The sequence below is a fragment of the Ascaphus truei genome, chromosome 2 (assembly GCF_040206685.1).
Source record: "Ascaphus truei isolate aAscTru1 chromosome 2, aAscTru1.hap1, whole genome shotgun sequence".
Lineage (NCBI taxonomy): Eukaryota > Metazoa > Chordata > Amphibia > Anura > Ascaphidae > Ascaphus > Ascaphus truei.
The window spans coordinates 305,403,784-305,431,761 of NC_134484.1; the positions used below are offsets into that span (position 1 = coordinate 305,403,784).

The 27,978-nt window shown below is 41.2% G+C and overlaps 1 protein-coding gene across 1 annotated transcript in view; it reads right to left on the bottom strand.

The window, feature by feature from the left end:
* LOC142488230 (maternal DNA replication licensing factor mcm6) overlaps window positions 1-27,978 on the bottom strand; it is a 196,931-nt gene that overhangs the window by 126,234 nt on the left and 42,719 nt on the right. The window contains exons 5-8 of the mRNA XM_075588603.1: window positions 18,945-19,110; window positions 14,556-14,698; window positions 12,882-13,032; window positions 8,480-8,621 (exon numbers count right to left, since the gene is read on the bottom strand). Of these exons, the coding sequence (XP_075444718.1) occupies window positions 8,480-8,621; window positions 12,882-13,032; window positions 14,556-14,698; window positions 18,945-19,110 (602 nt within the window). The remainder of the gene's footprint in view (window positions 1-8,479; window positions 8,622-12,881; window positions 13,033-14,555; window positions 14,699-18,944; window positions 19,111-27,978) is intronic.

Here is a 27,978-nt window from a genome sequence, read left to right on the forward strand (position 1 = left end):
TTTGCCAATGTGGTTTTGGGGTGCCGAGCCATATACTATGTCCCCATAGTCGATAATTGGCATTAGCATCTGCTGTGCGATACGCTTTCTGACCAGCAGACATAGGGAGGATATGTTCCTGTAAAGTACACCTAGTTTGGCATAGGTTTTGGATGTCAGGGTATCAATGTGCATCCCAAATATTAAATGGGAGTCAAACTATCTGATCTGGAGCTCAGGCATTAGAAGCTTTAAAAATTTAGCCTCTGTCCCAAATACCATTGTTACAGTCTTGTCAGTGTTTAAAAGCAGTTTGTTTTGGGAAATCCAATTTTCAAGTCTCAAAAAGTCAGATTGAAGTATGTGTTAAAGAGCAGAGAGGCTAGGGCTGTGTGCATATAAGATTGTGTCATCTGCGTACATGTGTATTGAAGCTACCTTACAAGCTGTAGGAAGATCATTGATGAACACTGAAGAGTAGGGACCTCAGAACAGAGCCTTGCGGGACACCACGGGTGATATCCAAGGGGTTGGAGTTAGAGCCTGAGATAGACACATGTTGGGATCTACCTGATAGGTAGGAATGAAACCAGTTTAAAGCATTCCCTATTCCAGAGCACTGAAGTTTGTTAAGCAATATAACATGATCAACAGTATCAAAAGCCTTTGCACAATCTAGGAATATTGCACCAGTGAGTTGTCACAGTTCCATTCCACACCGGATTTCATTGCAAACTTTTAGCAGGGTAGTTACCGTGGAGTTTTTGGGGCGAAAGCCAGAATGGAATTGGCTAGGGAAATTTGTCTTGGTATAGTAATCGCTTAATTGGGAGCGAACACATTTTTCCATGACTTTGGATAGTATTGGGAGAAGAGAGATTGGCCTGTAGTTGTAGACACTGTTTTTGTCCTCACTTTTGAAGATTGAGACAACTCTGGCAGTTTGCCAGGTCTTGGAGATATGGCCTGCAGACATTAGACAGTTAACTATGGAAGCAATTGGTTTGGCAATGGCTGGGACACCAAGTCTTAGTAACTTAGGTTGCAGTAAATCAGGTCCACATTGGATACTGGGACAAATTCAAAATTGTGAGCAGTGTTGGGAGAGGGTGGGGCTATAGGGGTACTCTCAGAATGAGGTTCATGTTTGTGGTTTGGGTTGCATTTCACCAATAAGTTAGTAGCACACCCCACAAAGTAATTATTGAATGTATTTGCAAAATCAATGGGATTTGTCAGGTTAATATCCTCCTTAGTGATATTACTTGGTTGTTGACGGGTAGAAGGCTGGAATATATTGTTGATAACCTTCCAGAAGTTAGCTTGGTTTGATGTATTCTGGTGAAGATTGTAAGAGTAATATTGTGCTTTTGCATGTCTTGTTTGCCTATTCTACATGCATCCGAGTTAAGACACTTGGTAGTGCCAGTTACTTTGTAGCTTTTCCATAAGGCATCCCTGAACTGGTAGAGTGCTATAAGGTCAGTTGTAACCCACTGAAGGTGGGCCCCCATACTCTTATTCTGTGTAGGGGAGCATGGGTATCACAGAGTGTTAAGAACTTGGATTGGAAATAGTAGAGTGCAGAATCAGGGGTCAGGAATTAAGTCGATTCTGTACCAAGGGCAGTTGGTAAGGTCAGCCAGAAACTGTTGTGGGTTAAAGTTTCTAAAATGTTCTAATGAGGAGAACTTTAAGGCTTGATTGGGGTGGTTTAATTTCCCTTACACAGTACACTATTGCATGGTCACTGAAAATGCCGGGAAGGATGCCAGTGGATTGAATTCTGCTGGGATTGAGGAGAGAATCCAGTCTTGCACGGAATGGTTGTGAGATTTCAGGTTTGTCCGTGTGGGTTGGGAAATGAGTTGCGTTAGGTTAAGTGACTTGAGTTTTATCTGAATTTTGTGGTTATTATGGTCGAGCCAATTGTAGTTGAAATCCCCAAGAACTACAGAAGCAGCTCACTTTTCTCATTCAGAGAGGAAATGGAGCCAAGAAACTGGGTGATATCAGTCAGGGACTGTACAGGGACTGCTTTAGGGGGGTGGAAGATGCCAGCAACAAAGATAAGCTTAGAAAAGTGGAGGCGCATTATGCCAACTAGGATTTCAAAAGAGGGTGGTCTTGGGGGGCAATTTAACAGTGTAAATTGTAAGGTGAACGACAAGAAAAACAGCACACAACGCGCAGTTAAGTATGTTCAAAAAATGTAAATGTGTTAATGAAGGGTAATATATCTGCGCACATCAAATAAAAAGTATAACAAGCATTCCATGTACTCAGACATGGGTTACCAATCAATGGGATGGATCGGGAAAGATGGTTGTCACCGCACCCTCTGATGGTATCGACCAATGGCTCCTGGAATGTGTGGTTCTCCCTCAGGTAGGTGGCCTCACGTGATGGCACTATTTAGTCCTCCTTCAAATAGCCTTCTCGTCTGGTTTTCTTCTTTGATGGTAACACTCAAGTAGCTGTAGAATCCATGGGTAGTCAAATAGCCCCCCATGGTTGCACAGATATAATGCTATGCAGGGAAGTACTATGACTAAGGACTCAATACAATGACTACAAGGGTCACATATATAGTCAAGTAGACAGCCAGGATAAAGCAGTAATAAACCTGCTGAGCTCAGAAAATACACTTTTAGCTGTCAGCAGTTCGGTGTTCTCACCATCAAGATGCCGCACATTGGCAGTCGAGAGCGGGGAAGGAACCTAACCTTTTATTTACAGCACAGAGTGCTAGAGCTTCAGGGGTTACCCGGCAAATGCAAATAGGACTTCGCCTTTTAAAGATCAGTAGTACAAATAATCATACGCGTTTCGTAGCGCAATGCTACTTCAGGGAATAATTTGTACTACATAAAGCCGGAACTTAAATACCCAGTGGTCTCAATTGATTGGCTATGCGTGACTCTACACGCAGCCAATCACATATACAAGCAGCACAATACAACACCTGTATGCATGTTTAACCTAACTAGGTGACGCACAACATATTTAATAAATTGCATAGTAAAAAAGTAAATATACACGACGCACATATCAAGTGGAACTCTGAACTAAAACAGAAAGTAGATTATCACAGATACAAAAAATAGTTGCTTTTCAGTTCCCAGGATTACACCTGTCAGTCAATTAATACATAATATTGAGTGCGACAATGAAGTTTTTCGAGTTGTCTAGTGAAGAACGAAGCAAAAGAAAAAAATCGATCATTTATGGAAACCGCAACAAATATATTGTAACAAGGTACCTTCCTAACGGTATAACAAATACTGGCTGATACCAGATGTCAATATCTTCATTTAGTCCTTTAGGGGCTAAAGTATCTAGTTTCTGTATCCAGAACATCTCATGGACAGAGAGATCTTTAACCCTATCAACACCCCATCTATTTCGGGGGACATGCTTAATACCTTTGAAGGTCAAAGAAGACCTTCACTTAAGATCTGGTCCAATAATTCCTATAGTAATAACATAATATGGCGTCAATTTATAGACGATATTCTGTGTGTGGGAAGGTGACGAAGAATCGGTAGATAGGTTTCTTCTATACTGTAAATAAATGACAATGATAAAAATCTGGTGTTTACCCACACTACAAATACTAAAATGGTGGATTTTGTGGACCTCAGACTAACAGCAACAGAGGAAGGAGGTGTTAGTACTAAAACTTTTTTTTTTTTAAGTTGATACTAATAATCTTTTACTGGCCTCCAGCAACCATAAACATTTGTGGATTGATAACATACCAGGAGGTCAGTTTATGAGAATAAAAAGGAATTGTAGCAGTGATACAGAGTTTGAACAGGCGGAATTCTTATTTTCAAGTTTTATGCAGAGAGGGTATTGCTATAAGAAACTTACTAGGGATCTAGATAAAGTTAGGATAATGGTCAGGGAATGCATGCTTGAACCAAGAGAGAGAAAAGAAAGGGATATCGGAAAAAGAGTTGATGTGGCTTTTATTACGAATTATAATTCTTTGAAAAGGAAAATTAAAGGATTAAAAAGCATTGGGGAATCTTATGCAATGACCCATCCTTAATGGACACATCACTCAGACGCCCAGATTTATCTATAGAAAAGCCAGGAACTTGAAAGATGCACTGGCCCCAAGTGATATCAGTAAAGACTTTATTTTGGCTACTAATATGTAATTGCTTAATAAAAAAACCCTTGGTAACTTTGCATGTGGTAATTGCTCCATATGCAAATTTCTTAATCCAGACCAAAAAAGTTTTAAAAATCAACAAATAGTGAAATTGTTTTTGATATTACAGAATTTATTAACTGTAATACTACACATATAGTGTATCTTATTGAGTATCCGTGCGGCCTGCAAATATGTGGGCCGCACTATATGCTGCCTTAACATCCGTATACAAGAACATGTTGGAAACATTAGAAATGCCTTTATGAAACATAGTCTGAGCTGCCATTATGTGGTACAAAAAGATCCTTCTTCTTTGACCTTCAAGGGTATTAAGCATGTCCCCCGAAATAGAAGGGGTGGTGATAGGGTTAAAGATCTCTCTGTCCAGGAGACATTCTGGATACAGGAACTAGATACTTTAGCCCCTAAAGGACTAAATGAAGATATTGACGTCTGGTGTCTTTATTAGCCAGTATTTTTTATACCGTTAGGAAGGTACCTTGTTAAAATATATTTGTTGCGGTTTCCATAAATGATCGATTTTTTCTTTTGCTTCATTCTTCACTAGACAACTCGATAAACTTCATTGTTGCACTAAATATTATGTATCAACTGACAGGTGTAATCCTGGGATCTGAATAGCAACTGTTTTTTTGTATCTGTGCTAATCTACTTTGTGTTTTAGTTCAGAGTTCCACTTGATATGTGCGTCATGTATATTTACTTTTTTACTATGCAATTTATTAAATATGTTGTGCGTCACCTAGTTAGGTTAAACATGCATACAGGTGTTGTATTGTGCTGCTTGTATATGTGATTGGCTGCGTGTAGAGTCACGCACAGCCAATCAATTGAGACCATTGGGTTTTTAAGTTTCGGCTTTATGTAGTACAAATTATTTCCTGAAGTATCCTTGCGCTACGAAATGCGTAGGATTATTTGTATTACTGATCTTTAAAAGGCGAAGTCCTATTTGCATTTGCCGGGTAACCCCTGAAACTCTAGCACTCTATGCTGTAAATGGTTAGGTGCCTTCCCCGCTCTCAAATGCATGTGCGGCGTCTTGACGGTGAGAACACCGAACTGCTGACAGCTAATAGTGTATTTTCTGAGCTCAGCAGGTTTATTACTGCTTTATCCCGGCTTTCTACTTGACTATATATGTGACCCTTGTAGTCATTGTATTGCGTCCTTAGTCACAGTACTTTCCTTCTTAGCCCTTATATTTGGTGCAAACCAAGGGGGTTATTTGACTACCCATGGACTCTACAGCTACTTGAGTCTGTTACCATCAAAGAAGAAAACCAGATGAGGCTATTTGAAGGAGGACTACTAGTGCCATCACGTTAGAGGCCACCTACCTAAGGGAGAACCACACATTTCAGGAGCCATTGGTTGATACCATCAGAGGGTGCGGTGACAACCATCTTTCCTGATCGATCCCGGCGCTTGGTAACCCATGTCTGAGTTCATGGAATGCTTTTTATACTTTATTTGATGTACGCAGATATATTACCCTTCAATAATACATTTTAAGTTTTTGAACATACTTCACTATGAGCGTTGTGCACCGTTTTTATGGTCATTCATCTCTTGTAGTTTAGGGGTGCCGAGCCACCCCAAAATCAACAGCTGCAGACGCCTTTATATTCACAATTTCATACCAGAGGTTATGTATGGTATACAATTATTCAGGTGTTGCCGATTTGGACTAGTGTGGGGTACTGGATATCTATTTCTTATTGTATACACTGATTCTTTTCTAGTAGTGCACTTTTCACTGTTTTGTCTAACTTGTAAGGTGTTTGCAGTAACTTATACTTATGCACTTATCTGAGATCAGACTCCAAAAGACTGTTCATGGTCCCAAGGCTCAACAAAGTATCCGGCCGCTCCTCCTCTTAAAGTGCACCCCAAAACTGGAACAACCTACCGGAGACTCCCACATCCACCACCAGTTTAACTTCTTTCAAAACTAAGGCTGTCTCACATTTTAATCTGGTCTGTAACTGTTACATACGCCTATAGTATATATTTTCTTTAACTGTGCATGCAATGTCTTGTATATAATGTATACCCTGTTCCCTTATGTAACTATTTGTAACCATGTATTATTTGCCTTAACTCTATGCCAGGACATACTTGAAAATGAGAGGTATCTCTCAATGTATTACTTCCTGGTAAAATATTTTATAAATAAATAAGCATGAACTTAAATCATATTTTGAGTTTAAGCAATTTGGGTAAACCTAGTTTCCAGAGGACAAACCATACAAAATCTTGAATAATGCATAAAAAAAAAAAATTAAATACAACAATTAGGGCACAAATTCAAAAATCAGGCGAATAGGTGAAATGTGTAAGGTGAGAAGCCAAAACCTTGCGAGCACTCATAGAAGTTACCTGCATAGCTCTTTTCAGATTTGGCACCAAAAAGATCAGCGAACACAGAGACGCTAGGTTCCCCACTGCGACTGCAAAGAGGGAGCCCAGGTGGTGGAGCGTGAGCCGCTGACAGGACGCAGCTGCTGTGTAGGCCTGTGAGAATGCCCCATTAGAGTACTGTAAATGGAAAGTCATTGCTGCAGTGCTGGGTGGACGCGAGGATCGGAGACAACTACGGTCTGTGCAGTGGATCCCCAGAGCTGTGGTTCACTGCAGTGAACACACACACCAGCAGCAGCCAAGACTGACGCAGTAAAGCCATTTCTCAAAGGAACAGCGTGAAATATGTGGGTGACCTAAACAGATGACGTACCTAAATCTTCTGGTGAGCAATCTGTATAGAAGATCTCGCCAAAAAGGTAAAATCACCCTTTCCAACACGCATCCCCAACAAAGGGTGTTATATATAAATACCATATAACTGATGTTATCTCTAATAAAGGAGGATTACACTATCACAGTGACCTAAGTGCATGAGTGACAACAAGAGTAATACCAATCTTCTCTTCAATTTTAGACAGTTTTTTTTTCATCAGGGCCAAGTATCTAACCATTTAAACCACAAGGAGTCCATCAGAATATATTGGAACTCAGAACCTCTATATCTTTGAGAGCACTCTATATATTCTGTTATCTTACAGTACCCTATTGGGTTGTTTCTGGGCATGAGCTGTCTGCAATATAATTTTTCAATTACTTTCAGGTTATTTGATTAAGCTTAATCAAGGTTTAGGTACACACAATTTTGTTAGATCTGATATAATTTATTTCATTTTTGTTTTATTATTTCCATTTTATTTTTGTATTTTATTAACTTTTTTTTATGCATAGGTTTAAGATTTCCTACTTTGACCTCAGGAACCTCTGTTTACCCAAATTGCGTAAACTCAATATATGATATAAGTTCATGCACCAGGGTATTTCTATCTATTGTAAGCCAAGTTGTGTGTTTATATTTGCTGGATAGAATTTACTTAACCTAAATAGCGTAATTGTTGCAACAATACTATACATTGTTGCACAAATAAGCTTGCAGCCTATTGGCATAATAGTATGTGTGCCAAGTATCCACATGCTTGAAAAATGAAAGTGGATCTCCGCAAAAATCAATTTAAAAAAAAAATTGGCCTTCATATTTGATGTAGATTTTCAGCAACAGAAGTTTGTGCTTCAGCCGCAAAAATTGATATCACTTTATAATGTATGTTCCCCGATTCAGTGTTCTACTCCTTGAAACTGTTCCCCCAGTAATCGCCCGACAAATACAAGGTGGCCCCCAGAGTTACATTATGTATCCCTCTTTAAGATGTTGGTCATGTATCTACAGATGTAGCAGCCCAAGTGAAAGCCGGGTGACCTCTTCAGTGCTGCGTGATTAATGCTGTGGGGGGTATAATACAGAAGCATGGACCTCCCAGAGTGATGTCGTGGCAGTTACCTCACTGGAGCTACAGCATTTTGTTTTTTCATCTACAGTATAGCTCCAAAGACAGTGAGTTGAGCTTGTGTACATCTGTAGCTTACATTTTTTTTTATGTTTGTGTCTCAAGGAGTGCAGTTTGACAGTTCTCCACTGACAGTAATTTTAATATAAGGCAAATGGGAATCAAAGTGTGAAATGGCATATGCCGTTAATCACAAAATGCTTTGTAATGATAGGACTTTGATTTGGGTATCATAATAAAAAAGGGGAAAAAAATCTACAACTATTAAAGGCAAGAGAACAATACTGTATGAACAGATTTTTAGGGACTGCATCATTTACACGAATGGCACAATACACAAAAAATAAATACATTTTTTAAATAACTACAGGAATCACACTTTCATTAATCTTTCTAAAATATATATTCTTTACAATCAAATAAAAAGCTTTTAGATCAATCTTACTTTAGAAATTGGCTTTTGGATGTGCTGGGATCTCCAACAATGCATACATTGATATCCCCTCTCAGAGATGTGCCTTCCATAGTAGTTTTAGGAACACCTCCAAACAGCATCAGTAAAACCCCTCTCTTGATTTCATCATTTCCTATGTCAACAATAATAAATATTATAAAATGAGAAAGCCAAGTTAAGGGGCTTCAAATTACACCTGTAAAGCCTATTCTGAACCAAATTTGTAGTTGCAGTTTCAACCCGTATCAAGATCAATTTTGGGCTAAATGCTATAATTTGTAAAATAAATAAAGTATATATTTTTTATATAGGAGATGTAGGGGTCTGGCACTGGAAGTTGGGCCCGGCTACTGGTCCTTTTGGTTTCTGCTGAGCCCCGGCTCCCCACACTGCTGCCGTGGGCATCTCTCCCACTATCCGGCATCGGGCCACTCTCTGACGTTGGTGCGTGTGGAGAGCTGGGATCAGCTCCCAAAGCGCACCAGCATGAGAGAGGCACCCAGCGAGTGGTAGGTGCAGGTCTGTGACCGCAACATGGGAGAGTCGGAGCCCGGCACCAACCAGAAGCCCAGCACAGGACGCACAAGATAGGCCTGACCTCTGCCCGCCCAACCTTCTAGCGTCAGAGAGAGAAGTCTGCCACAGTGTGGGAGAGGAAGGCCAGCAGCAGCGGGGGAAGAGAGATGATCCAAGGTAAGTACATTTGGGGGTGGCGGTAGGGGTAGCCAGTTTTCATAATAAAAGTTGAAGACCGACCAGTTACCCCATGAAAACCGTGGGTCCCCGGTAGCTTAGAAGCACCATGAGCCGGGGACACTTGTATACACTATTATACCTTTTACTGTTGTACAAAAAACTTGAAATTTCGAGAGTGGGAGATTAAAGGGGGATATTTGGGTAGAAATGTGTTCAAAACTAGTGTACAACGTCGGGGGCAAAGATACTGGTTGTCCCCCCATTTTACCCGCAGACCACGTCTTGTCTGCCGGTATGTATATGCATGTTGTCCCCTGTATTATCTCCCCATTAAAATATTGTATTTTCCATCTGCCATGCTTAGTTTAATAGTTGTATCCCCGAGTCCAGGTTAGATGAAAAAAAGTTGTGTTTTAAAATGTGTATTAATCTCTATAACATACAGTCCTGGTATTCTAGGATGTTTGCACAGAGATGAAGGATCAAAGAGAAGAAGGAAGGTCGAGAGGTGTCAGAATGTTTGGTGGGTGATTCAACCATTTGATTGATCAATTTAAGTAATAATCCCCGAAGAACAGGGCATTACTGGCTGGAAGAGTTGAAGGCCCGAGGCGAAGCCGAGGGACTTTTACCCAGCCAGGGCATTATTGGCCAGTAATGTCCTGTTCTGAGGGGATTATTACTATTATAGGCTAAATGTAGGTTTTTTTTTCCATAAAAAATAGACACGTTTGTAAAGATACTGTATGTAACTCGGAACTACGCTGATGCACCTGTGTAGGAAAAATAAGTAAAGTAGCAAATGACAGGGAAGAGGTGAGGGGGGGAGAAGAGATGTGAGGGGGGGGGAGAAGAGAAGTAGCGGGGGGGAGAAGAGAAGTGAGAGGGGGGGAAGAAGAGAGGTGAGAGGGGGGGAAAGAAGAGAGGTGAGAGGGGGGGGGGAAGAAGAGAGGTGAGAGGTGGGGAAGAAGAGAGGTGAGAGGTGGGGAAGAAGAGAGATGAGAGGGGGGGAAGAAGAGAGATGGGGGGGGGAAGCAGAGAGGTGAGGGGTGGAAGCAGAGAGGTGAGGGGTGGAAGCAGAGAGGTGAGGGGTGGAAGCAGAGAGGTGAGGGGTGGAAGCAGAGAGGTGAGGGGTGGAAGCAGAGAGGTGAGGGGTGGAAACAGTGAGGTGAGGGGTGGAAGCAGTGAGGTGAGGGGTGGAAACAGTGAGGTGAGGGGTGGAAGCAGTGAGGTGAGGGGTGGAAGCGAGGTGAGGGGGGGAAGCGAGGTGAGGGGGGGAAGCGAGGTGAGGGGGGGAAGCGAGGTGAGGGGGGGAAGCGAGGTGAGGGGGGGAAGCGAGGTGAGGGGGGAAGCGAGGTGAGGGGGGGTAGCGAGGTGAGGGGGGAAGCGAGGTGAGGGGGGAAGCGAGGTGAGGGGGGAAGCGAGCGCAAGGAGAGAGGTGAGGGACAGAGGTGAGAGGGGAGGGGCAGAGGGTAGCGGGAGGTGTTGAGGGGGTTAAGGAATGAGAAGTGGGGGGGAGAAGAGGGGAGGGGGAGAGGTGGGTGAAGGGGAGAATGGGAAGAGAAGTGGGGGGGACACAGTGATTTTAACTACAAACTAAAAAAAACAGATAAAAATGACTTTAGCAAAAGCTATGCAAGTGGTGAAAGAAATATTACTTTGTTGCAAGTAACAAAGTTACTATTTGGGACCCGCCAGCTTCTGACAGCAATAGCAGGGGAGGGAGGGGGAGAGGGATGGGGAGAGGGAGGGGGAGGGGGGGAGAGTGAGAGAGCCTGCATGTGCTGTGTGAGAGAGCATGTGTTGCCTTGCTTTAGGAGGAAAGGAACAGAGATGCCACGCTCCCCCTGCATCTCTGAAAGGCGAGTTGGCAAGTTGCCAAAAATTCCAGGCATTACTGAATGAATAATGCCCAGAATTCTAACCAATCAGAAGGCAGGGATTTCAGTAATGCCCGGAATTTTACAGCTTTAGCCTATAATAATTTATAATGAATAATCTATATTATACCAAATGTATGTGGTTCTTTGCTCATTCTCACTTTCTAATGTTTGATCAAATAGCCAAACATATGGTCTTCCTCCTTAAAGTTGCCAGAGAATGCCATCCTAGCTGAGCACAAGTTCTCAGATTGCGGCCAAGTTCCAGCTTTTGCCAAGCGGGTATAGGCAGGTACCTTTCCCAAAAAGGATACCATGGAGTTTCTGGAAGTGGAGCAGACAGTGTACTGTAGGTGCTCTGCACCTGGTTGAGGCTAGAGACTCCCCCTAGACCCTCAGTTAAGCGTGTAGTTCTTATATTTTGTGTATTATTGTGTCTGCTGGTCTCACCAGAATAAATCTAATTTTATTCCACTACCTTGTTCTGCCTAGTGAATTGATTCCGGAAGGTTAAAGGTGTTAAAAGTACTGATCTCACGTGACAGGGGGATAGTGTAAGAATGAATGCGGGGTAATTCAAGTTTATATTTGGGGGGTAGTGTAAAAATTTATTTTGTGGGAAGGAATGGTAATTGTGGGGGGAATTGTATGGGTTGGGGAGGGGGAGGGGGATTGTGTGTTGCCAGGGAGGAAGGATAGAATGTGTGAGGATGGAGTGGAATTGAGAGGGAGGGAAGTAACTGAGTGGGAGGAGTGAGGAAGAGAGAGGGTAAGAGTAAGATGAGGGGAGACATACATGGGGGAAATAGAGGAGGGGGCTTGCAAGACCAGCGATACAGAAACAGGGTGGGGCATCTGTACTATACTTTAACCTGATGTTTTTAGTCCAAAATTCTTTAGAATTAATTTACTGCATACAGGCATTGCAAATGGTACATTATCTGTGCCAGGATCATCACACGTTTTAATACAACACTGTATAAATGTCAACTAAACACTGCCTTTCTTTGTTTAATGACCTTGTACTTTTCATCTGAAGTAGCAGATTCACACTACACAAAACACTATGCATTAAGCAAATTAATCTGTCTGTTTGTACATTCCACATGGCCAGGAAGCAGACAGATTTCCCGGGGCCCAGGACCAGTTACGACTGGCTGCCCCCCTTCTATGTATTTCTCACCCCCTATCTCACTCTTACCCCCTCTCCCTCACTCTCTTCTCTCCCTCCTCCCTCAATTACCCAACTCAATCCCGCTCCCTCAATCCCCCTCCCCACACACAATGCCCCCACAGCAAAATACCTATCAAAAATTCCCACCCCCCAAATCCAAAGAAAATCCCCCCATCCCCAAATACAAACAAAAAAACCTAGCCTCCCAATACAAAAATATAAATAGAAACAAATGCATAAACCCCCACAAATAAATACAAAATACACTCACCAACCATTGGGGTGGCTCTGTGCGGAACAGTGAGGAAGGCCCGCAGCTGGGGAGAGCCAGTGCCCGGCGGCCAGACAAGGCAGTTGGGCCCTTCTTTGCCCAGCTGCCGGTCTTAAAGTTGCTGCCAGGCCTGGCTTGCCCAAGCTACTGGCTTCCCTCACTGATACAGCCCCCACGCCAAGCCTCCGACACCAGCGCGCGCCGGGCCCCTCTATCATGCCAGAAACTGGGACCAGCTTCCGGCACACAACAACATCTGAGAGGCCCAGCGCGACGGCATCAGAAGTGTAAACATTTTGCATACTGTATAATCATTAAGGTAAAGTTTTGACTTTTTAGATACAAATAAAGGAATAAATCCTGAAAGCTCACCATGTATTGTGGGGAAAAGGCTAGTACATAAATTGTGGTAAAGATTTTTATCTTGACTCATTTCAAATACTTTCTCCCACTCCTGAACAGTCATTTGATTCTTTAGACTTTCAGCAGTTTGATCTTCATCCCTTAAATCTTTACCACCAAACTGAAAACAAAAATATACAAAGGCTGTTTTGCTTAATACTTCCAAGGTGACTGTGCATTTCTTTATCAATTAGAATCTATTTCCAATGCTCCATGTTCTGCAGCTCAGCACAATGGGGGTGAAAGACAAATCACATTATAGACAATAACTGGCAGTGGGCACTTTCACTCAATTTCGCTTTAAACATTTGTTTTGTGTCGGAATTTTACTTTATTATGGTGAAAACTAAAGCAGGACCAATAGAATAAAACATGACAAATGCTTAAAGTATAAGATCATAAAGACAATTCAGTAACTAAAACAGTAGAAATACAAAATGTAAAATAAATAGTTGAGAAAAATATGAAATAGATGTGGTGAGAAACACCTAGAAGCGGACACGGTCTGTTTTTGTATAAATAAATAAAAATTGGTGCTTTGCCAATGCATGGTTTCGGTATGGTCCGATAAAACAAACAGGTTTTTTTTTCCCCTTCTCCAACGATATCATAATACTGTAAGTCAGAAGTTTCCTGCTTAAAGGATCTTACAAATTAAGAGGTGGAAGGGAAAAGATGGACCGAAGGATCAGTGGGATGACTGGGTTGGTCGATATTTAAGACCGATGCAACCTTACATTTTAAGGGAAACAGTGAGAAGTCACATATCTTATTTTTGTGGAACATTATTATATGAAAAAGAAGTGTATGTGCCCTTTGTAAAGTATATAATTTTCTGCAAAATGCACAATAGTATATACAGTAATATAATATGGGTCAGTTCTTTTAAGATTTATTCAAAAGTCATCTTATTTAGAAGTTCTATATAACTCCAAAAAAGTTGATTAAAAAAAGCCATATATCAACTATACTACTGCACCGACACACTTTATTCGAGCAAATACATGGTATGTACCTGGCAGATACCTGGAATGCGCCGCTCCTCACCTCTGACAAGCCCCGTTGCATTTGCCTTCCCAGCCTGGGTTCATGCCTGGCTGATGGGCGGCTGATCTGTTAAATGATAATGATTAGGATTTAATAGGCTGCAATGCTTCGCGTGTCTACCAGATGGCATAAATTCATGAATTGTAATGCAGTATATATATATATGTACTGTGCAGTATTGCAGCCAGTGGGAATAAAATGCTTCAATCCCTGCTGGAAAATAACTCAATGCACTCGGGCAGAAAACAGTCACAAACCTCAATACACCCGGGTATACCCGAATTCGTGGAACTAGCCGAGCTCGAATAAAGTGTGTCGCCAGTGTATTTAAATATTTCTTCATTAATTGCATTATATGTCAATGTAAATTCAGTCACAAACATATATGCACAGAACTTCAACAATATCAGATTTTATTTTAGGGGGTTAGACCAAGTAGGAGGTGGGTATGTTCATGATTCTTAATCTTTCAAGCCCCCCCACCCCCCAAAAAAAAGCATACATTCTGTTCTATTATTTGAAGTGTGCAGATCAATAGCCCCTGTAGTTTTACAAACAAAATAAATACATTTCGTAAACTCCCCGTCAAGTTCTTACCCTTGGATTAGTAGCACCCACATGGCATGCTAGAAAAGCTAATCGGTAGGACAAATCTCTGACGCCCAAAGCTTTCAAGCCTTGTACTCCCTCTGAGTTAAATCCTTCTCCCCTTATTCTGGATCCAGACTCCATTCGAGCATCTTAAAAAGAAAGTTATACACAGGAAGAGATTATGACCCATATTTAGTAATCAGTCCTCGGACATAAGACACCTCCCAGCTCATTGATTTAAAAGGGACTGGATCGTCCAGCATTGGAAGAAGTCATACGGCCAAAGACTATGTACAGTATAAAATATGGCGCAATACATCTTGGTCAATTATGTAGACTCATTTTTATACTGTGCACTCAATGTGCTTGAACATTATAACAAATCGCATTAATGTTTCAGGAAATTCCACAGATTTCAGATCTTTCTCATCAGATCGCTGCAGAACTAAAAACAGGGGAACAAAAGTGATGACAAGCTCATACATCTGATAAAACCTTTGCACATTATTTTCTAGTAAGTACTGTAACTCGCAATTTCAATAAATCGATCTGTGGCTGATCATTACTTTCCCTACATCAACTCCTTTTATAGGAAATAGAGATCACAACGAAATGGAGGACTCATACATCCACAGCACAGAGGACGACTGGAGTGGTCACCTGTACATGAGACCCACTGATCTATATGCGCCTGGCATTTGGGCGAATTGTGAGTTTAACCTGTATAGCTTTGTGTTTTATATGTAACACGGTATCCCAATATCTTTATACAGTATAGCCTCCGTAATTTCTCTTGTATTTTGTCTTCATGTCCACACCATGATCAATATTTTTGAATCTATTATTCTATTCTTCAAGCTATTGCGAAGGATTCAATTTCAGTTTGAATCTACCCGACGTGATGTGAGTAGTTTTGAATTCAATGTTTCTAAGGCTGCGCTTATAGTGCCGTTTACAGCTACAGCTACGGATGATGTCTCCCGTCTCCGTAGCCCAAGCAAAAGTTGTAATTTGAGTTTGGGAGACGTCTCTTGCTACAAAAGGGAGTGACGGAAGGCAGAGGGGTGGGGACAAGAGCAAGGGGGAGGCTGAAATGGAGAGGAGTTTTAATTTCTGTTTGTATGCTGAATTTACTTTCATTTTACTTTAAATTGCAGGAGAATTTACTATTTTAAAGTTGTTCATATAGTGTGTTTCACTTGACTGACAGACAGACAGACAGACCCACACACAATCAGGGCCGCCAACAGAAATCATGGGTATCAGGACAAATGAAAAAGAGCAGGACCCCCCAACTAACCTCCCCACACCACCCCATGTAGATGTATTGGGGGGGGGGGGAGTGGGTGTATTTTTATATGTATTGGGGGGTGGGGTGTATTTTATATGTATTGGGGGTTAAGTAAAAGTTACACGCTAAAAAAATATTTCCGTGGTATGTGAGCTATGGGTTGGAGGAGGGGGGGGGCTGCTCCTTTCATTTGTCCTGGGCCCCATGATTTCTGTTGGAGGCCCTACACTCACACTCGCATCCCCCCTCTCCCGGCATCAGAAGCTATCTGATTGGTTTACAACTTGTCACATGGTGAGACCGTTGCTGTAAAAATCAAATTCTACTGACTACAGAGATTCAGGTCGCTCTGTCGCGTCTACTATAAGCGCATGCTACAGATTCAATGCATTTGTTTTGAAGCGACGTTGCGTCGCCGGCACTATAAGCGCAGCCTAAGCAGTATTTGTGTGAAGCACTTTTAGACACTGGTATTGTGTTGAACATAATTTAATCGCTTTAATAATTTGGTGCCGGCTTGCCCTTGTTACTTGTTCCAGATGTTAGAGGATGTGAAAAACTCCTGGTATGAGCTGCATTAAGAACATTTTAACCAATTACTAATTCATAATTTCACTTTATTTTTGTCACTTTAATAATAATTGTCCCTCATTGAATATACAGTGCACATTTAAGCACATTTTTTGTTGTATACAATCCAGGCCATCTGCATCAATACAGAAAAACAAAATTTGAGATATTTTCTAAAACAACTATTCTGGAATTTGAGACACAAACGAGATTTATTAGATCAATTAGTTCTATATACATGCTCGAACTCCGATGTTATGCATTTTGATTAATTGAATTTCATAGGTAGGCGCTATATAAGATAACTGGCAGACCTATTTTAAAACACTCCTTGACAAAGCGCCCTAGGAGTGTGAAAGCTGTGGGAGATCCTTTTTCTGACAGTTTTCTTGTTTTTTTTTTTTTATATAACTTCAGTTTTCTTGTTTTTAATTTGTCTATGACCTAATAAAGCCTTTAATATTTTCTATTATAGTCTGGTTCCCGTGTTCTTTTTACAATATATTGATCCAGAGGAAGGCAAACAAAAAACCTCCGTGGACTATCACCCAGTGATATCATGGGGGAAAAATAAATTCCTTCCTGACTCCAAGAATTGGCAATTAAATGACTCATAGATCAACATCCTTCCCATGTTTACTTATTTGGAATATCCCAGTATACTTTTCCTTTCTAAAAAAGATGCCCAACCGTGTTTTGAACAAATCTATTGTATTTGCCATCATAGTCTCCATTGGTATTGAATGACACATTTTAACTGCCATCCTTTAAAGAACCCTTTCCTTTGTTGCTGGTGAAATCTCCGTTCCTCCAACCTTAAGGGATGACCCTTGGTCCTTTGTACTGCCCTTGGGATGAATAGTTCTTTTGAAAGCTCCTTGGACGGTCCCCAAATATATTTTTATAGTTATCATATCCCCTCTTAGATGCCTCTTTTCTAATGTAAATAAATCTAATTTAGCTAGCCTCTCCTCATAAGTTAGATTGACCATACCCTTTATTAATGTGGTGACTCTTCTCTGCAGTTTGCTCTCTAGTTTCATAATTCTTTTCTAAGGAGTGGTGCCCAAAATTATACTCCATATTCAACGTGTAGTCTAATGCTTTATAAAGGGGCATGATAATATTTACTTCCCTTCCATCCATGGCCCATTTAATGCAAGATAAGATCTTGTTTGCCTTTGCAGCTACTGCATGTCTTTGGGCACAATTGCCAAGTCTGCTGTTTACAAGCACGTCCAAATCCTTCTCCATCAAGGATTCCCCTAAGTTATCCCCATTTAAATGTGTAAGTCGCCTGTTTATTCTTGCTTTCCAAATGCATAACCTTACATTTATCTTTATTAAACCTCATCTGCCATTTACCTGCCCACGTTTCCAGTCTATCCAAGTCCTTCTGGAGAGAAATTACAATCTGCTCGGATTCTACTACCTTACACAATTTAGTATCATCAGCAAAGATGGAGACTTTGCTCTATATGCCAACCTCAAGGTATTAACAAACAAGTTAAAAAGCAGGGGTCCCAGTACTGATCCCTGAGGTACGCCACTCACGACTTTAGCCCAACCTGAAAAAGTTCCATTTATGACAACCCTTTGTCTATCCTTCAACCAGTTTTCAATCCAGGTACATATATTTTTATGGAGTTTAGTGTCCTTTATTTTGTACACCAACCTCGTGTGGAACCGTATCAAGCGCCTTTGCAAAATCTAAGTAGACAGCATCAACTACATTACCCTGGTCTAAATTCCTACTTACCTCCTCAAAGAAACAAATAAGGTTAGTTTGGCATGATCTATCCTTCATAAATCCATGCTGACTATTACTAATAATTTTGTTTTCCATTAGGTATTCTTGAATATTATCCCGTATTAAACCTTCAATTAGCTTCCCCACTATTGAAGCCAGGCTTACAGATCTGTAATTCCAGGTTGTGATCCATCTCCCTTTATAAATATAAGCATCACATCTGCTATATGCCAATCTTATGGTACTGAGCCTGTGGAAATGGAGTCCTTGGATATTAAATGTAATGGTTTGGCTATAACTGAACTTAACTCCTTAAACTCTTGGATGTATGCCATCGGGGCCAGGTGCCTTATTTACTTTAATTTTATCAAACCACCTATGACTTTCAATTAACCATTTGTTCATTAATATGGAGGTTGTGGCTTCTTCTTGCGGCACTATTGAAATTGTTTTGTCCTTGGTAAACACAGAGGCAAAGAATTTGTTTAATACCTCTGCTTTTTCCATATCTCCAATAATCTGCCAGACCATCTCACACTGAAAGGGTCCTATATTTTCTTTTATGATTGTTTTGTTATTCAGGTACTTAAAGAACTGTAGGGTTGATCAACAGTAACTTTCTATCTGTTTTTGTACAGCAAATAAATATCTGATATTTAGTCAGTTAATGCACTACTATGTCGCTCACAGACAACGCTAATGCTTGTCTAAACTAGTAAAACGGAAAAGGTCTACTGTTACTAATTTTTTTATGTACAGTAAATTGTAATCATTTATATTTTACCTCCCACTGATAAAGCAGACACATCAGGTACAACAATCAATGTTCCTATGAAGTCACAACGATCACCAGCCATAGCAGTTTCCACAGCTTCTGCACGAAGAATAATTTCTACACTACGTGGAATAGCACCACGAGGTAACTCTGCCTGCGTCTCTTGAATTCTCACCTGAGGGGGAAAAATAAATAAGTATTTTTATTGCATATTCATTACTATTATTTCTCCACATAACAGGAAATGGCAATCCACCAAATAATGTACAATATCCAACCATATGAACTGCACAAAGGAAAGCCGGTGGTGCACACTCCCAAAGAAGATTTGGATTTTTAGTGCATGTGTTTTAAAAAGCATTTTCTGGATGTAATATAGGCTATAGAGTATGGCATTACTGATTATACTGTAGCATGGATTCTACCAAATCTCCTTTCCTTAATAAGTGACATTTTAGAATATAAAACATGACGGCTGTTTAAGCACGCTGTGGGATCTTCAAATGGCAAAAGATAAACCACCCAACACCCCAAAGCCCCTCCCTAATCATGCACATTCTAAAATAAATAAACCGCTGTTGCACATTGTGGCATGGAGAGAACATGAAATCAGCTTACAGCTATTTTCTTTCCTGGACTCCACATTTGGCAGTGGGCACGGAATGGCATAGCTCCTCCCTATTGGCTCTAAAACAGGAAACTTCTGCAGGTATCTGCATATAATTACAGTAAGCAGAGTAAATGCTCTCTTTTCCTGTTCTCAACATGGCAGTGGGTACCGAATATGATATACCCAAGCAATACAAATGGTTGGGAAATAAAATTAGCCAGATCTGTTTTAAACAATTTATGTGACCAACTTGAATAACTTTTCTACCCAAGATTTGCATATTTCTGCTGGAGATGCTTGCGCTCTAAAAAGCTCAAGATGTGCTTCCCTCCCATTTAAGGTGACGTCACAATAAGTCAAGTTGTTCCTGAGATACTTACCTTTAAAGGGGTGCCGGTATCTCTGCAGTTTAAAGCCCCTGGTCACATGGGCCAAAAGGAAGCTGAACCTGATGAGGTCACTGCTTCCTATAGGCCTGCAGAGCCCAGGTGCTTTGACAATCAGCCATAATGTGAACCCTGGAGTGGCCAGGACCCACTACGTAGATGAGCATCTCTGAAAGCAGAGGACCTCTGGAGCTAAAAATGGGTTTCAGCTCCAGAGACCTACTGCTTCAATCCTGTGTATAAAAAAAAACTAAGTGAACAAAAATGGCTTTGATTGCCTCTTTAATGTAACATCACATCACCCACAAAAGGGAAGGCACTACATGGTTCATCTACCAATAAGATTATTGGATGTACCATGTGATTCCATCAAGTTTGGTTGAGGTCATTCTCAGCCAAACGTGATGCCTGTTCCGATGCATGTGCCAGGTGTCAGTAAAATGACGTCACATGCCTTATATAAAGGCAGGTCACGTCTCATTTGACGGGACGGAAATGACGAGGCACTTGTACAAGAAAGAATAAAAGAAGATCTACTCACTGGTGACTTATCTTGAAGCTATGGCGGATCCTGAACTTCTAAAACTGGATTTATTTTTGTGCCATAGGGCAAGGATTCTTTATTTCTTTTTTTGCTATTGGTTATGAATTGCTTTTTATGTTTCCTTTTGTTTTTAATGTAAGCAGAGGATGCATTGCTTTGTGTGTCAATCTGAGGTGATTGGTACCCCAGAAAACGAGGAGGATGAAAGTCATCATCCCTGCAAGGGTAAGCAATACATTTATTTATTATAGGGTGTTCATTCATTGCCAATGTGGGTATCTGTGCCACCGTTGAGGGCATAGACAACCATAGTGACAATCAATGGATTACATTTCTAGTGTTTGTTTTTGTTGTAATGTGTATTGTAATTTGTATTTTATTGTAATGTAATATACAGTATTGTATATTTGATATTTGGCTAATAGAGCCATTCCCCATTACGGTGTGGTGGGGGGGGGGGGGCGGGGGAGGGGGTTGTTGCCAAAGGGTGGGTGGTTAGGCCTCTCAGAGGGGGTAGCAGGAGGGGTTAACTCCTTGATTACAATAGCTTTTTGCAACTAGGGTAATGAAGGGGAGGAACGTATGTTAAAGGTTTTACTGTATTTTTTACTTGTTTTTTTATATACTGCATTGAAGGGGGTTAAGCGCTGAACCCCATTACTTTTAACTCTGGGGAACCCCTGCTTCTGGAGATCTAGATCTCTGTAGGGGGTGCAAGTAGCCAGTCCAGCTGGGCCCATGTGACATTGGAGCTTTAAACCCTAGCTGCCGGAAGCAGGGGTCCCCAGCATTGAAATGAATGGGGTTTACCTATGGAGACCCCTTGCTTCACTACAGTACATAAATATACATAAAACCTCGTCAAATGCGCCTTTATGCCCTGTGGTGCCTTTTTCTTCTTGAAATCATAAACCATCTTGATGTATGTTGTGCTTTAGAATGATACAGTTGCCATGGAGGTTTGCAGTCTTCTTCTAGGCCCCTTTGCGAGCTTAAAGTCAATCTGATCTTCTGCAGTCTTGTACAAGCACAGTAGATAATGTAGTTATTTAAAAATGTGACCAAGTTTAAATTATCATTTTATTAGGATCACCCAGATTTGGGGAAAGAGGTTTTCTTAATTTAAATGAAATAAGTGAAATTATTTGGAAGAACATGGAAAACTGGTCTTAACACTTAAGGCTTTATCCTGGGGAAATATCAGAAAAGGTTTGTTACACAAGAGAGCCTGGAGTTCCTCCACTCTATTGCTGATGTGATCGATTAAAAATAGTGTCTTCCAGATCAATCACCTCAATGAAATGTGCTGCGAAGGTTCAAATGGGTTCAAATGGGTGATCATCTAGGGATTCCAGGACCAATGAGAGATCCCATGTAAGCACTATACTTCCATTTTGGGGTCTTGGATGTTTGACCTCTTGTAAGCATTTTGCAATAAGCCTGTGTGATACTAAATTCCTTTCTAGTAATGAAGACAATGCTTAAACATGGACATTTAAAGGAGCTCAGACTGTGCCCTGATCAAACCAAACCTGAAACAAATTCTACCAATGATAGAAGAGTGCAGAAAAGTCTTGATTCGGCTTGTTACAGCAGTCTTGAAAACACAGCCATTTATGATATATTGATAAGGTTTTCATCCCCACTGTAGCACCATATTCACTAGATTGTAAAAAAGAACATAGTTTTCCCAATACAATATTATGGCCAATCACCATCTGTCTATCTTCAGCAAAACCTTTGTGATGAGCAACAATGGAGGAAAAATGTAGGTCAGCTCGAACTTCCATGGAAAGCGGAGGGCATCCACCTGACTGTCATAAGTCAAGACTTGAATCAGAAGCGCTCCACCTTGTTAAGATAGGTAGCCATGAGGTCTGGCGCTGAACCACGTTACACCAGATGGTAAAATATCAGGACATTTAACTGGATGAGTAGAAAAAAGATTGGTTCAAACAAGCAAATCCAGAAAAAATGCACAAATCAACTCACCAGGTAAGTTACAAAAATAAGTTGAGTTGATTTGTGCTTTTTTTTTCTGGATTTGCTTGTTTGAACCAATCTTTTTTCTACTCATGACTACATGCTGATTGGATCTACGCGCAGCTGCAGTGGAGGTTCGCGCCATAGTATTTCCGCACAGCACCACGGGAGAACGCCAACGCATTGCAGACATCTCCTTGTGGAACCAACGGATCTGAGCAGTGGACGGAGTGCTCCCGAATGGACCGGAGCTTCAAACCAGCCCCGGCACACCATAGCTCTTACAGAAGAGGGCGGTACAATGATTACAGTAGTTGATCTTTAAGACCTAGTGGTGTTTTGTTTAGTGGTTTTACTTTAGATTCAATATTGGTCTCGACAGCAATATTTTCTCTCAACATTAGCTGGTACGGCTTCTAGTCATAGAAATGTACAAATCTGTCAGTTAACATCCATGAGGCCTTAAAAAGTGTTTTGGTATATTATATAATTTATATTCTTTAATTTTTTTTTTATGCCTTTACATGTTCCCGAATTCTGATGTTCAATTCTCGTTTCGTCTTTCCAATGTGTTGAAGTCAATGGACATATAATCAAACTACGAACCTAGATTTAAAATTCATAAAATTCTTTACATTATAATCTAATCCTGTTTGTGATTTAAAACTTGTTCGGCCATAGAATTTACAAATATTACGTAACACAATTTTCCACTGAATTTTAGGGAACAAAGCAGCCAGATTTTTCCTTTCACACCTTCCCTTAATACACTAATACTTTAGTAGTTTAGGATCTTCTTTACAGCCTTAGAAACTGCCCATATGGGATATTATTCACCGTTTTTTTTTTTTATGGTGATTGCTTTTGGGATTGAAATATGAATTGGCATAAATGTAATTAAAGTGTATAAGTCAATATTTCACCTTTATCATGTACACATACTGTACGCAGACTATGATGTGGAAAACCTCCACCATGAAAACCACCAACTTAAAGAAATTGGTCACCTTAATATCGATATGGGAGATTTAAATGCAAAGATTGTTGCCCATCAGAAAGATGAAACATCAGTTGGTATTGTAGGTATAATTACAGTAACATAAATTTAAGTGGAGGACAAATTGGATGAGTTTCCAAAATGTGAGAACTTCTAGATCATGAATTTATTCTTCATAAAGAATCCAAATTGAAAAAGGACATGTGATGGACCTAATGGAGTGAATAATTAAATGGACTACACCCCAATGAACAAAACACACGATTGAAGACAGCATAGTCCTTAACCATTTTGACATAAGGAGTGAAACCTATTGATTTGCTGCAAACTACATCTACATATAAAGTTCAAAAGAACAAAATAGATTAAAAAAAATCAACATCAATAACAAAGAATAATAGCAGAGAATTTAAACTACAACTGAATAATCTTTCAGATTGTTAGTATCCTCATGCATTTAGAGCAAACGATTATGAAGATTGTAGTTGAAAACGCAGAAAAAAAATTAAATGGGAGGACTTGCTAACAAAAAAACAGGATGAGAAAAAACAATTAGTGAGGGGGCAAAAAATGTAGCAATCCCAAGATAAAGCAGCTATTTACTGGTTGGAAGAAGCAAAGTATTGAACTCAAAGAAGACTACGAATCAACAATTAAAGACTGCACTGAAAGAGGAGAACTCCTACATGAACACACAACAGGGCATAATCAAGCAGAGAACAAGCAAAGAGAGAAAAACCACCAATGATGTACCATGCATCCTTCAAGAAGATTGGCAAAAGCAATACAAATCTATGAAGAATGAGGAGGCTCCCAGGGGAAGATGGAACAACTGAAATCTTGAAAAACACTGGGGAAGAAGTAGAAAAAATCCATGCAAAACGCTCACTGCTTGAACAGAAAAATTCCAAAGCAATGGTGTAATGCACATCCACAAGAAAGAAGACAAAGATGACCCAAGATTTACAAACCAGTCAGTCTACTTCTAATCACTTATTTGTAATGATTTTTTTTATGATGATTTTTATGAATATAAATCAAGATACTTTGCCCAGACCAGAGAACAAGAACAATTTTGCGGTGGATACAACACAATGGACCACATCCAAATCATACAAGAAGTGATTTCCTGAGGTAATAAATACAATCTACCACATTTTAGGATTCACAGATTCAAAAAAAACCTTTGATTCCATCTACACCTCAGTGGTAGTGGTCCTAGATGCAGTAAAAAAAATTTGAAGCATACATTGGTATTATAAAACATCTTCGACAGCAACCCTTGCATTCCATGAAGATACAAGCAAGATCAACAAGGGAGTACAGAAGGGTCCACCATATACCAAAGCTTTTCAACTCCAACACAAAGGACATTAGATTGGAAATAAAAATGAATCAAAAAAAGGTAAATATTTGAGTTCCCTACAATTAGAGGATTACATTTTTACAACAAAGTCCAGAAGATGTCCAGCTATAAAATTGGAGAACTCGCCAAAGCAAGTAAGAATGAGGGCCTCAATATGAATCTTGGAAATACAAAAATGATATGTTAAACAAATGTGGCAAATCTGCAAAGATTAAAATAAATGAAATAGAACTATAAATTGAAGACTACTTCTACATTGGCTGGCAAATAGTGGATGGAAACCTTTTTAATTCAAATCAATTGGAGCACGGAGATGGGATGTAGACATTTGGAAGAAACAAGACAATTAATCAGGGAACTTAATACTGTGCGTGAAGAAAAAAAAACGTTTTGGAATAGTGTATTCTGACCGTGCTCAAGTATGGATGTGAAACTTGGACTCGAAATGTGAAGATAATTCAGAAACGTCAAACAAACGCAAATAAATATAAGATGTCTCTAAGTAATACCCAGCATACAGGAAAAATAATAAATTGCTCATAAACCAAACAAAAGTCTGATGTCATCTCATGGACAAAGAAATTAAAATGACAGTGGGCTGGGACATATCGAAAACAGAAATGACCATCGGACAAATAATACTCGACTTGTGTGACAGTAAGTGGTAGCGAGGCAATATAATAAAGGTTAAGCCCATCTGGTTACTCCTAAAACCATGGGTCCCTGACAGATACATAGCACCATAAGCCAGGGGTCATGGGTAATAACATGTAAAGTTAAAGTGTCCCCTGCTTTTTTACTTTTCATGTTCATTTATCCCAGACTCCTGAAACTGTGTGTGTGTAAGTTTTAGATGGGATATTTGGGTAGAAATGCAGTTTTGTTTGCAGGAGTTCGGTGACCAAAGATACCGGTTGTCCCCTAAGGATGCACTGCTCTCGCTGGACACTACCTTCTTTCTTCGCTCCTCCATCAGGACTGACTCGCAGGTGCTGCACACGCGGAGGATATCCTCTACCTCCTAATGCCAGAATACCATTGGTTGGGACAGTTCCATGTGGTATTCCTCTCTCAACCGCCGCTGAGGATTCTCGGACATGTAGTCCCGCTGCTGCCACCAAACTCCTGACTGTGAATGCGCACCTCGCCAACATGGCGGACCCCACACTATCGATCGCGCGGCGCTCTGGCTAAACAGCTGGGCAATTCCCCACACCAGAGACAGGGGACTCAGCCAGACACACAAAGATAGAGACTGGCAACAACAAAAATAAGGAGTAGCGGGGACAGGGCATTATGTGGCTGATACAGAGGTCCCTGGAAATAAAACTTTACCTCAGGATGTCTTTTTCTGTGATTAGGCCGCTACGTTTTGTCATTTGGGAGTGATTTTATATATTATATGCAAGTGAACAATGGGGGCTACTGGATATCGACACATCCAAATCCTCCATGAGCTTGTTCTTGTGTCGTTTTTCATGTATATTTTATACTTGATGGTATTTTTTTACTTTGATTCTCTATGTTCAATATACAGATGCAGCGGACGTTATCTGAACAAATCACGGCGCCGTTTTAGTGTGCGATGCTGTACTCCACGCGTCATTAATGCTGCCAGGCACACGTGTTTATCGCGGTTGCTTTGTTTGAATTTCAATTAAATTAATTAATTGTAATGTGTACTACTGTGCCAATTTTAGGTGTTTAAAAGCCAGAACACTAAAATGCCATTTTCTGCGCTCGCGTCTTAAGGCGGGACGGTTGGAAGAAATCACACGCCATCACATGGGTATTCCGAGGTATACACTGCGTGAAGTGTTTCAATAACGGCCACTGCATCTGTAGAAACAATTGTATCGTACCTTTGAGAATCTTTTCAAATTATATTATAAAAAAGGAACCGTGTATGCTTTCAATCCTTGTACTGCAACTGCCTCAATATATACATGTGTTACTGAGTTGATATAATTGAATGCACATGATTGGGGTGGAAATCTGATTAGGAATTACTGCTATATATACACCAAATTTTTTAAGTTGACTGTTTATATCGTTGTTGGCCCTGAAAAAGCACTGCTGCTCAAAATGTGTACACGTTTTATTTTAAAAGGTACTTTTCTTCATTTTTTTTTTTTTGATGTAGCCAGGTCCCCCAGGCACAGCAGCACCCCCCTCACCTCGTGTCTGATCGCGGGTGCCGCCGAGTCCAATGGCGGCCCCGCGCGGCGATCCCAGAGGTGAGGGCGGTCAGGTCCCGGCTCGGGGGTTGCCAGGGACGCGTGCGGCCAGTTGCCAAGGCCGCACGCGCGTCACAGGGATCCCAGCGCTACCGGAGCCGGGCTGCGAGGGCGCCGCCATTGCCCCTTAGCTCGCGCATGCGCAGTGATCGCGCAGGCGCAGGTAAGAACCCAGAGCTAGGGAGAAGTCGCGCGAGAGTGAGGTTAGTCAGGGAAAGGTTGAGGCAGCCCCAGACAGTTTGCGCAGGCGCAGGAGAGGGAGGAAAAAGCCCGCGAAGCCCTAGCCATTCAGGGAAGGCTCTGAGCAGGGACTACAGATCCCAGGAGCCTCTGCGCGCCCCACGTGATGCCAGGGAGCCAATAGGGCTTAGGATCTCCAGGCAGGCAAGTGGATACAATTCGTGCGCTGAGCCCACGTTAGTCAGTCAGAGACAGGAGCAGCCCAGGGAAGGAGGTAGGGTACGGGAGTCAGGGACTCCCTGTACTAGGCCAGCACCCGCAGGGACCGAGATAGCTAAGTACCCCATTATAGTGAGTGTTGCCAGGGACTGCCCTAGGTTAAGGGACCCTGTCACTCAGGTTTGGCAGTTGGAGTCAGGGAGCTGTGAGGGAAGGAAGGGTGCGGGGAGCGAGTCCAGTTCCTGCACCCAGATAGGTACCCACACCCCAGGTAGGCCCCAACTCCCCACTAGGTTAGTGGGTAAGTGCTGAGGGAGGCCCAAGATAGGGACGCTGCCCTTAGTGTTTGTGTGCTGTCTGGTCAGGGTCACGACTGTCAGTGCCGTGAGGTCTGACAGGCAGACACAGTGTTGTGTAGCACGTTGGCTGCACACATCCAGTGGGTCACAGCTTGTTGCTGCAGGCGCTGGGATCAGTTGACAAATAGTCAGGACTGGGAAGAGTTAGGGGAGTGGGGCAGG